Source organism: Pelophylax lessonae (genome assembly GCF_965119305.1).
Source record: "Pelophylax lessonae genome assembly, chromosome: 10".
Lineage (NCBI taxonomy): Eukaryota > Metazoa > Chordata > Amphibia > Anura > Ranidae > Pelophylax > Pelophylax lessonae.
This window is the reverse complement of record NC_138777.1, coordinates 49,816,580-49,828,956: the sequence shown is the minus strand read 5'-3', so window position 1 is coordinate 49,828,956 and position 12,377 is coordinate 49,816,580. Positions and strand designations below refer to the sequence as shown.

Here is a 12,377-nt window from a genome sequence, read left to right as displayed (position 1 = left end):
GAACTCATTATCTCCAATGAAAACAATGATGAAAACTGGTGGATTGTTCCTGACACTACGGAAGGTCCCCAGGCCACAGGGGATGAAGCTTATGCTACAGAACCACCACCGGCTCGCAATGAGGAGGAACCCAGGTTGGCAGCTCCCAATGAGGAAAGTCAGTCCCTCACAGATAGTCAAGACCTCCAGAGATCCAATAGGTCTACTGCAGGGGTTCCACCAAACAGGTACAATGCTGATCAGTTCGTTTGGTCCACCTGTATGTGTTGTGGACAATGTTGTGCTGCTGTTAGAGATTGTAATAATCACTTTCTTCCCCATGGACTATATAGGATGGCCGAGGACGACCATCGTTAAGTGGGGAGGCATGTAGGGGGTCAGCCCCTTGAATGACTAACTTCAGTACACTGTAGTTCTATTGAGAAATTCCCACAGACTGTCATGCATCTTCCAGCCACAAGAGGTCACTGTTGTTGCTTTAGGTGAAGGGAGGAAGCAGGAAGTTCCAGGAAGTGTGTGGTGTTCGGCTCTCTATGGCTGTGCTGAGCTGAGGAAAGGTACTGCATGCTGTGGCCTTGAGAGGGATATAGACTGTATAATCCTGGGACAGAACAACAGGATCTTGCCAGAGGAGACAGAACTGAACTGTGATACAACGGACAGTAGCTGAGAACCAGAGAAAGAGAGGAGAGAACATCCCAGAGCACCTCAAGCAAATTAGAGAGCAAGGGGCCAGACTGCAGTGACCTCCAAGTGACAGAACAAGATAAACTACTTGCAAAGAAACCCAGACCAGTGCATAAGAGACTGCAGCTACAGACAGCAAGGGACAGATCCAGAGACCTGACTGCATCCACCATCACAGAGACTGAGATAAAGCAGCTGTACCTACAGAACTGTGAGTTGCACCGGTGCTAACCTGTGGTAGGGCATAGAACAGGTTTCTGTAGACAGAGCGTTGCAGCAACGTGTCCCGGTTAGCGGGAATCAGATAGGATCATATAACAGAGTAGCCTGTATCTCTGTGTGTGCGTTGGCGGGAACGCCATTTTAAGTATCACGTTGCAGTTAACTTTGCTGTAAACCTATGTAATCTGTTTTTACTGTTAACATCATTCTCCGGCCATTATACTCTGTTGGTTAATAAAGCCGGTATCTGCTTCAGCCTCTCTGTCTGCTGTACCGTACTTTAATTCTGCATTGCGGTCCCCTACTCCTCTGACCGCTACACTCTCATCAAAGGATATAAATGAGTGGGTGACTAAACCCATCTGTATCCAAAAAACTAAAAGATCCAGTTTTGGGGGAATTGTAACTTTAAAGTCATTCATCATGGGTGTACATACTAAAGTTCTAGGATATGGAGGATGGTGAGAAAACTGTGGAAAAATTCCCAAAAGCATAAATATGGTGACCAAAGTAGTGCGTTCAACATACCATCCTCTTAAGGTAAGGCCTGTAATAATGTATTGTAATTATCAGATCTGTACACTTCAAATGGATAAAGCCCATGGGTGCCATTCTTTTTGCCCATCATTCCAGGAATTAAAATGTAATGCCCTCCTAGTGAGCAACTTTAAAGGCCACATCCCAACAGAAACTGAGATTTAAATTTGGCATGGTAGGCTGGCACACTGAAAAACATATTGGCTCCTTATATATCGTATGTATCAGATACACAAGATTTAGGAAACATTGGGTTATATAGAAGGTCTGTTAGCTATACAGAAACATGTACATACAGAATATCAGATGCCTTGGAAGTAGAAGCGGTTTTCATGGGGTAGAAACTAGAGGTTCATTCTCTGCCCCCTCCCCAGTTCATGTCCTCCAATCTGGCCATGTCACCACACAGGTTAGCAGATCTGCATACAATCCTACAAGCAGGGCCGGGAAAAGGGATGGGCAGGAGGGACGGTTGCCCTGGGCGCAATGGTTTATTGCAGGGATGGGGGTACACCTTGACCCTAACCCTAAGGGGAGAGGGGGGCGCAGTTTGACCTTGTCCCAGCACTGCCTACGAGTGTTCTAAATTAATGGGTTGTTGCCCCATTTCCCAAAGCAGAAAAGATTCAGTGGGGGGCTAAACTATTAACAGTTCCTAATACAAAAGGGGGCATCTGTCTAAAACGTGATCTCCTGGGGCTAAATATATTGATTCTAGTCCCAAAAATATGCATGGAATCCAACAGATAAGCGACAGCCTCCCCCCACCAGGGAGACTTTCAGGCCTCTATGGAGATCAAGGATGGATACTTGCATGTTCCCATTTTTATTTTTTAAGTATTACTGTACAAAAACAATATTACCAGAAAAATCAAAGGTAGAACTAGCTGTCTAGGGATGGGGGGTGCGGGGGAAGTGAAGTCAAATTTCAGAGATAGAGAAAGATAATAGATGGGGGGTCAGGAATAATGCAGGGAGGTGGAGGTCTCTGTAGGTGCATCCAAGACATATTTCTAGCCATGGACTCAACCCACCAGATTACACCTATAACTAAAACACCACTTATGGATGGACTGGGCCTTTATGTTGATCTTTCTTACTTGGGTATACTGTAGATAGAAGAAACATTAAAAGACCTCTGTTTTTTCACTGGAATAATTCACAGACACAAACATTTTGTTAACAGTTTTGATTTATTATGTCACTTTTAATGAACTAAAATCTGAAAGTCGTAATACTGCATAACTAAATTACTTTTACTCACAGTGACATTCTGATTCAATAAAAATACTAGCAGTGACATCCAGTTGCATGAGCAGACATTACCACCTACAGTCTTTATCACATTGTGAAGCCTGTCAGATAATTTGCGATAGTACAGACAAACTGAATTGAATTTAAAACATAAAGTTATAAAAGCAAAACAAGACTTGGTGTGAGAGTATCTATGTGTGTTTGAAAACTGCTGTAAGTTGGGCGCTTGGTTTCTATGCTTGATAAGGCCCTATTTTTTGCCATTCACCACAGGCAAGTGTGGATGTTGCTCACTGGGTAAAGTGTCAGTTATACAAACACAAGGGGGTTGATTTACTAAAACTGGAGAGTGCAAAATCTGGGGCAGCTGTGCATGTTAACCAATCTGTTTCTAACTTCATCTTGTTCAATTAATCTTTGACAAAACAAAAATGGAAGTGGATTGGTTTCTATGCAGAGCTGCACCAGATTTTGCACTCTCCAGTTTTAGTAAATCAACCCCAAGGTCATGATTTTAAGTCTGAGAGGCCATGTGGTCATGGTGCAGTTGGTTGTAGATAGCTGGAGTGAAAACAATCGCTTTAGGATTAGGGTCTGTCACCATGGGGCATTGCGACCCTTCTATATTTGATTACAAGCCTGAAAAAACACAATCTCATGTGCTGAGAGGCCCCATTGGGATAAGTAATTGGACTACTGGTGAAGAGAAAGGCCATTAGTACTATACAGAGTTGACAAGCTATGATAAAGGGTAAGGTTGGTCCCAGATGGTGGTTTGCCATCATGACAGATGAAGATAGGCCCTGAAGGAGTATTTGTAAGGCAAGGGGCTGCTCAGATGAAATGACAGGGCACACAGTAGTATAAAGATGAGTTAATAGACTAGTGGTGAGGTTAAATGAGAGAGGCAATGATGAGGCCAGGATGTGTGGTGTGGGTCTGACAGCATGGCAGTTGTGGAAGGGATACGAGGGTGATGGCCATTAGCTCAGTGTAGTCACATTGATGATAGGTTAATGAAGCAGCAGCTTCAAGATCATGGTTTGCAAATTCGGCAGATGGGGAAGAGCTGTACTGATGAGATACATCGATGGTAAGGAAAGTTGAAGAGGCAAAGGTTGTGATCTGCTAGATGTGAAGGGAGGTTATTATAATAGAGAAGACTCACGAATGGAAGGAAATTAGTATGATGGAAAGATGGTCTGGGAGGGGGCCATAAGGGTTCTTTACAAATCAGTTTAGAGGAAAAGAGTCAACTGTGGGGACTGCATGATGGGATACGTTGCACCAATTCATTTGTTTAAGAAGATTTGAGCACGGCAGTGGAATATATATTGATACAGGGCTTTATTATAGTCTGTGGTTGTGGTCTGTGGTTTACAGATGACAGAACGGGTCAGAAACAGGAAGGGGTGTGGCCTTTACAGGAAGGGGTGGGTCATATATAAATTATGGGGTGCACAAGTTTAGTAAGGCCTAGGGCAGAAAAAAACCTAAATACACCACTGGATATTAGGGTACCAGGGGTTACATATTGCCAACAAGGAAAGGTTCAGTCAGAGCTGAATTGCTAGTATTACATGGGCTCTAAACTGTGGCACCTCTTTTAGGAACATTCCCAAACCCATGACTCTGCTCCAGCTTTGCTTCTTTCAACCCACACAGACGACCCAGGTGCTGACTACCACAATCTGTCTCCACTCTCAGAAAAAATTAAATATAAAGCCAAACTCCAATACTTAGCTCTTCTTTCTATATTTCATTTGTCAAATGATGAAACTGCAATCGTCTCCACCCGAAAACCACCGTCCATGACGCATTTCACCACTGTTCGCTGACTTCCCCTATCCTTTGTGAGCAAGCCAACAGTAGTGAAACACATCAAGGAATACAGAGTATAGAAAAAAATATAGAAAGAAGAGCTACGTTTTGGAGTGAGGCTTATGTTTACTCGTGGCACTTGGTTGCCGCAGTGCTTACTCAGGTGAACCACTGTACTTCACAAACTATGTAAATTAGATTTGTATCTTCAATAGAAGATTATTCTTAGTCAAACATTCTCTAGAGGCATGCAGTACAACACAAAAACACTTTCCCTTTTAGCAAAAACAGCACATGCCTAAAATACACATTTCTCATGTTTTCATATATTTACATTTTGTATGTAAAAAAAAAAATCTTCTTTGCTGTACTCTTCTTTATGGGCTAATTGTGGCTATGGAAAGTGTAAGAGAGCCATAAGTGTAGCTTGGCATTGATCACACTGGTGTTGACTTCTATGAGGAGTGCTGAGCCTGTTGAGTTTATGGTCCGAGGAAAGGTGTCTACTGATAGCTGGGCTGTAACAGAGAGAAAGCTGGAGAGTTTTTATTTGAAAACCACATAACTTTACATCATAGGCCTTAGAAAGCAGAGCGAAGGTTATACTCATTGTTTATCTAGAGGGCATAGTCCAGGAACAATCTCTTACACACCATAAAAGGCACATAGTATTTTAAAGAGGCTCTGTCACTGAGGGGGAGGAGGTAAAGCTGCTGAAAATATGAAGCGCAGGCACCTAGAGGCCCATATTTGCAGCAGCCCCCAAACGCTTCCTGTAATGGCCGAATAACAGGCAAAGCTCCAACTTCCTGATAGTTTCATAGCTGGAAGCTAAGCTCCTCTCTGACACATACCTATTGACCCATTATTAATATTATACAGGACTTATATAATGCCAACAGTTTGAGCAGCAATTTACAACGTAGAGGGGGAACAGTACAATTACAATACAGTTCAATACAGAAGGAACACGAGGGCCCTGCCCATGGAGCTTACAATCTAAAGGGAGGTAGAGGTGGTACAAAAGGTACAAGCTGCAGGGGATGATCTGATGGAGGTGGCTCGGGTACAGTTCTTAGGTGGAGGTGGGGTAGACTTCCCTGAATAAGTGAGTTTTCAGGGATCGCCTAAAGGCAGACAGGACAGGGGCTGACTGGACATACTGGGGCAGGGAGTTCCAGAGGATGGGAGAGGTACTGGAGAAGTCCTGGGGGAGCATGGGAGGAGGTAACAAGGGAGCTAGAGAGCAGGAGGTCTTGGGAGGAGCGGAGAGGATGATTTGGACAATATCTGCAGATGAGGTTGGTTATGTAGCTGGGGGCGATGTTGTGGATGGCCTTATATGTTGTGGTTAGTGTTTTGAATTTTTTATGGTGGGGTAGTTGAAGCCAGTGAAGGGAATGGTAGAGAGGGGCAGCAGTCACAGATCAGTTAGTAAGGTGTATTAGTCTAGCAGCAGCATCAGTAATAGACTAAAGAGGTGATAGCCTGTGTGAGGGTAGGCCAGTGAGGAGAGAGTTGCAGTAGTCGAGGCTGGAAATAACCAAGGAATGAATACGTTGTTTTGTGGTGTCATTAGTCAGGAAGGGGTGAATTCTGGGAATGTTGTAGAGGTTAAGACAGCAAGATGTAGCCAGTGATTGGATTAGGGGGCTGAAGGAGGGGTCAGAGTCTAGGATTACACCGGGCACCCAGGCATGTGTGGAGGGACCAATGATTGTGCTGATGATCTTGATGGTAAAGTCATGGCGAGGGGATCAGGGAGGAGGAATTATTACAAGCTCAGTTTTAGAAAGATTGAGTTTGAGGAAGTGGTGTGACAGCCATACTGTAAGTTTGTGATACGTGAGGAGTTTGAGGGGGTGAGTTGACGAGTGGAGAGATAGATCTGGGTGTCGCCAGCATAGAGGTGGTATTGGAAGCCATTGGAGATTATCAGCTGGTCCAGGGAAGAGGTATAGAGAGAGAATGGGAGGGGCCCAAAAACGGAGCCTTGGGATACCTCAACAGAAAGAGAAAGAGGAGTGGAGGAGATGGTGTTGTATGTGACGCTGAAAGTGCGCTGAGATAGGTAGGAGGAGAACCATTAAAGAACAGAATTACGGAGGCCATGGGAGTCGAGTTTGTTAATGAGGAGCAGGTGGTCAACTGTGTCAAAGGCAGCAGAAAGGTCTAAGAGTATGGGCATGGAGTACTGGCCCATCACTATATTGAGCAACATCAATTGCCATTAGGAATGCACAGATGGAAGAAAGGGGGCAAATAAGATTTAGGTCACTGACTATGTCTAAAGTCAGGCATCCTTTTTTACATACATGTTGCCAGTTAGGAACATAAAATATTGATGCATGATGATAACGAGACAGCCAGAATTTTCTAAAAAGAGTAGCAAAAAGTAGTTGTAAACTTCAACCACTAAAATTTTATATAGGCTTTTTATATAGGCTTTAAAGTGGAATTCCAGGCTGTGACGGGAGTCACTTTGGTTGGGGGGGGGGGGGGCGTGGAACCCAGCTTGCCTTAGAGAGGTTGAGAAATCCCTCTCTCAGCTCCCTAGGCCCCTCTTATGTGTAAGTCACCCTGTGTCTATTAGGGACACAGGGTGACCAAGGAAATGATGGACAGCTACTTATAGGACACTGAGAATATGGTATGGATTACTTTAAATGGGACAGTAGTATTTATTAGAAATATACTTGAAGGAATATATGAAGAATCTGGGACTCTAGGCCTAGGATCCATGGTAAAGGCCTAGCTGCCTATTGCCAATAGGGGACTGCTCCACACAGTCAGACTCATAGCAGATGCTAATATAATCAACTCAACCCCCTTTCTTCCACACAATGTTGATTGTGCTGATTTATTCACCTATTGTCCACTGTGGAGATGTGTTTACACTTATAATAATGTGTATTGTACTTTGTGAGCTCGATGAAATCAAGTCTGCTAGTTAATTAACTCAAGTTAATTAAATCACTGTCATCTGTTAGTTGCTGAGGGGAAAGTAGAATAATGTTTGTTTTGGATGTGCCTTAGATATGTTAATTATATTTCTGTACACAATTTCATCTGCATGTGATAATGTAATCAGGCATCTGACCTGGTGGGGTAATCTGATCAGGAGAGGGATGTCCTCCTGTGTGGTAAATTGTGTGTGAGTCTGTTCAATAAAAGTTGTTGTTCCAGATCTATACAAGCTAAGTTCCGGCTAGTTTTTTATGGGGGCAGATAGAATATCTGATATCTATGTTCAGACTGGAGGAAGCAGTATTCTGACAGAAGCCCACAAGCACAGTGTGGGTCGCGATTCTGTTACACAGGCTATTGCCTTAATATGCTTACACCCACTCCCACCCCCTTCTAAATCCTATATTAATTACCCTGTAGAAGGAAGATGCCTATACTTAACTATTCTCAGAACACTCTGGTCCAGTCATGTGAGCGGCTCCCAGCAGCGGCTTAAAGTGGAGTTCCACCCTAAAATTATACTTACCTCCATCTTCTCGCTCCGGGTCACCTGAAAAACAAATGGATAATCGCAATTTTTTTTTTTTTTTACTTACCTCGTTAAGAAGAAAATATACTTACCTTACTTCCTCTTTCTCCCCTCGGCGGCCATGGCGAGTCGTCACTTCCTGGCATGCAATGATTCCTGGGAGCTGAACGTCATCGCTCCCAGGAATCAATGCGCCTGCACCGGCCCGACGTCAGTTCTGGTGCAGGCGCCGTCATACCTTGCAAAACAGCTTCTGGGCATGCCCAGAAGCTGTGCAGGGATGACGCTGCAGCACCTGAAGTGACGGCGGGGCCGGTGCAGTGCATCGTGGGACCGAAGAAGACAGGAGAGGACACAGAAGAGGATCGCGCTGGCTTCAAGCTGCCCACACCTGAGATGGCAGCGCTGGAGAATACATTTTCAAGGTAAGTATTTCTTCTAAAAGGTAAGTGCAACCCGGGACAGATCAGAGGCTAGCCATTGTGGAATGCACTAGCCCTGACTGTCCTGGGGGTATTTTTATTAAAAAAAAACGTTCACTGGGTGGAACTCCGCTTTAAGGGGAGAGGAGGGACAGCCAACAATGGATGCCTCATAGCAAGCCTATGGGTGACATCACTGCCCAGGCATTTCAGTCATTGTTGGCAACTGATACACTGATGTTTAAGACTCCTGATGGGGGCTGGGGTACTCGTGATCCACCCGGCAGAAGCCAGGTGCATCCTATTCTTCAGGGGAACTGTTAAGGCAAGGTCCACCCAAGTACTAGGTGGGGCTCCCCTAAAGAGAGACCCCATGGGAGCTGGAGAACCGGACAATAAGGCCATGTATCTTCCCTGACAAGACTCTGACTCCTCAGACCGAGGACCTACACCCTACTAATCAGAGGTGAGTAAAGTGCATTGCGCTGTGAAAAAAAAATGCAAATAAGTGTAAAAAATGCATATGTCATCCCTGAATGGTGAAAGCTTATAATAACTGTAGTAGTCTGAGCTAATACAAAGATGTCCACAGTCTTTTGGGTCCCGTGCCCCTCGCGGCTGCCCTTGTGCATAGTAACCACAAGGGGTTGCTTGGCACAACCACCATTAAAAGAGTGCTTTGCAAATTTCTCAGTAAATGCAATGCATTCTCCGATTAGACAATGTGAGGATCGTGATGTCGGTGCCCCTCCTCTCCACCTAGTCCAATCAGAGAACGCCTTTCATTAATTGAGAAAAATGAAAAGCATTATCTAAATTGCGGCCATGCTGAGCAAGTGATCCCCACCCCCTGTGGTTACTATGCAGATGGGCAGGAGAACCTGGAAGACTGTAGTAGCTTCCACAGAGGCCAATTAGGTATGTCGTTGAGTCAAGCTGGGTCAATATAAGTTTCCAAAAAATATCATCCTTGGAGTTCAGCTTTATGTACTGTGGTTACATTATTAGTCAGGTTGAAAAAAAGACACAAGTTCATCTAGTTCAATCAATAGAACAAAAACCTCCATATACACAATCGTATAACCACAGTTGATGCAGAGGAATGCGAAAATAAAATCAATAAAACATGATCCAATATTCTCCAGCAGGGAAAAATAAATTCCTTTTTGATCCCCAAGAGGCAATTGGATATTCCCTGGATCACTCACCCCTGGTGTGATTATCTTTACATGTTAGCATCCAGTTGCATTTTGTGCATTTAAGAATGCATCCAGTTCTTTAATAAAACAATCTACAAAGCTGGTGGGAACTAGTTCTGGGGAGAGTCTATTCCACATTTCCATAGCTCATGCTGTAAAGAAGATGTTGTGAGGTTGTGAGCATGTAACACAAAAACATACACTATCTATCTATCTATCTATCTATCTATCTATCTATCTATCTATCTATCTATCTATCTATCTATCTATCTATCTATCTATCTATCTATCTATCTATCTATCTATCTATCTATCTATCTATCTATCTATCTATCTATCTATCTATCTATCTATCTATCTATCTATCTATCTATCTATCTATCTATCTATCTATCGTGCCTTGCGAAAGTATCCGGCCCCCTTAAACTTTGCGACCTTTTGCCACATTTCAGGCTTCAAACATAAAGATGTAAAACTGTAATTCTTTGTGAAGAATCAACAACAAGTGGGACACAATCATGAAGTGGAACGAAATTTATTGGATATTTCAAACTTTGTTAACAAATAAACTGAGAAATTGGGCGTGCAAAATTATTCAGCCCCTTTACTTTCAGTGCAGCAAACTCTCTCCAGAAGTTCAGTGAGGATCTCTGAATGATCCAATGTTGACCTAAATGACTAATGATGATAAATAGAATCCACCTGTGTGTAATCAAGTCTCCGTATAAATGCACCTGCACTGTGATAGTCTCAGAGGTCCGTTTAAAGTGCAGAGAGCATCATGAAGAACAAGGAACACACCAGGCAGGTCCAATATACTAGTGTGGAGAAGTTTAAAGCCGGATTTGGATACAAAAAGATTTCCCAAGCTTTAAACATCCCAAGGAGCACTGTGCAAGCGATAATATTGAAATGAAAGGAGTATCAGACCACTGAAAATCTACGAAGACCTGGCTGTCCCTCTAAACTTTCAGCTCATACAAGGAGAAGACTGATCAGAGATGCAGCCAAGAGGCCCATGATCACTCTGGATGAACTGCAGAGATCTACAGCTGAGGTGGGAGACTCTGTCCATAGGACAACAATCAGTCGTATACTGCACAAATCTGGCCTTTATGGAAGAGTGGCAAGAAGAAAGCCATTTCTTAAAGATATCTATAAAAAGTGTAGTTTAAAGTTTGCCACAAGCCACCTGGGAGACACACCAAACATGTGGAAGAAGGTGCTCTGGTCAGATGAAACCAAAATCAAACTTTTTGGCAACAATGCAAAACGTTATGTTTGGCGTAAAAGCAACACAGCTCATCACCCTGAACACACCATCCCCACTGTCAAACATGGTGGTATCAGCATCATGGGTTAGGCCTGCTTTTCTTCAGCAGGGACAGGGAAGATGGTTAAAATTGATAGGAAGATGGATGGAGCCAAATACAGGACCATTCTGGAAGAAAACCTGATGGAGTCTGCAAAAGACCTGAGACTGGGACAGAGATTTGTCTTCCAACAAGACAATGATCCAAAACATAAAGCAAAATCTACAATGGAATGGTTCACAAATAAACATATCCAGGTGTTAGAATGGCCAAGTCAAAGTCCAGACCTGAATCCAATCGGGAATCTGTGGAAAGAACTGAAAACTGCTGTTCACAAACGCTCTCCATCCAACCTCACAGAGCTCGAGCTGTTTTGCAAGGAGGAATGGGCAAAAATTTCAGTCTCTCGATGTGCAAAGCTGATAGAGACATACCCCAAGCGACTTACAGCTGTAATCACAGCAAAAGGTGGCGCTACAAAGTATTAACTTAAGAGGGCTGAATAATTTTGCACATCTATCTATCATCAGATAATCTGAGATATGGTGAGCTTTAGAGGGCCTTGTGCTGTGACCTGTGGGAATAATATATGCTTTGCTGTTCATTCACTGGACAATGTAAGCAAAAAATAGTGGTGCAGAGATTTGTCATTTGGCCTAACCTTGGATCTCTGAAGGCCAAAGTCTTTATCAGTTGTTGTGTAACCCTTTCCAAACCCACAAGCAAACACAGCAGCAAGTTTACGATTCACGTCCCTCATTTGCTTCATGTGATTGGTGAGTGTCCCTACCTTTGAGAGTTTTATTGCTTGATGTTCCCTCGTAGATTGCGATTTGTGAATTGTGCCTCTGAGATGTAATCAAGTCTTTAAAATTCAGCATTATAAAGTGGTTGGCTGGTGCTTGGACTTTAAGCTGGCAACTGAAACAAAAAATATCAAGAAATTGTAACTCTTGGCCATCATGGAGTGCCCAACAACTTCTAAACTCCAGGAAAACAGCTAAATACATACATAAAATAAGGGAGCTGTGTCAACCAGAGATGTATAGTAACGAAGTAGAACTACTTAAGTACTGTACTTAAGTACTGAAATGCGGTATCTGTACTTTCCTAGAGTATAATTTTTTTCTCCTACTTCTACTTTTACTTCACTACATTTTTTCGATGATTTCAATACTTCTACTCAAGTATTTTTTTTTTGTGCTGCATAGTTACTCGTTACTTTTAAAAAAATTACCACTGCCAGAACAGTAGATGGCAGGTTACATAAAGCTCAAAAAAATGTGTATAATGTCATTTGTAAATCAGCGCATACGAAAATAAAGGCTGTGTATAATAAAAGCTGCTATACCAAATCTTTCCAATAAAAAGAAAATATGAAACAAACAAATAAATTGTGCTACAGCGCTTAAAGTTCATCAAGAAA

The 12,377-nt window shown here is 43.0% G+C and overlaps 1 protein-coding gene across 1 annotated transcript in view; it reads right to left on the bottom strand.

Moving 5' to 3' along the window:
• Positions 1 to 4,504: 4,504 nt before the first annotated feature.
• LOC309565172 (ovochymase-2-like) overlaps positions 4,505 to 12,377 on the bottom strand; it is a 132,007-nt gene continuing 124,134 nt past the window's right edge. The window contains exons 19-20 of the mRNA XM_082269968.1: positions 11,742 to 11,872; positions 4,505 to 5,039 (exon numbers count right to left, since the gene is read on the bottom strand). Of these exons, the coding sequence (XP_082126094.1) occupies positions 4,906 to 5,039; positions 11,742 to 11,872 (265 nt within the window). The 3' untranslated portion in view covers positions 4,505 to 4,905. The remainder of the gene's footprint in view (positions 5,040 to 11,741; positions 11,873 to 12,377) is intronic.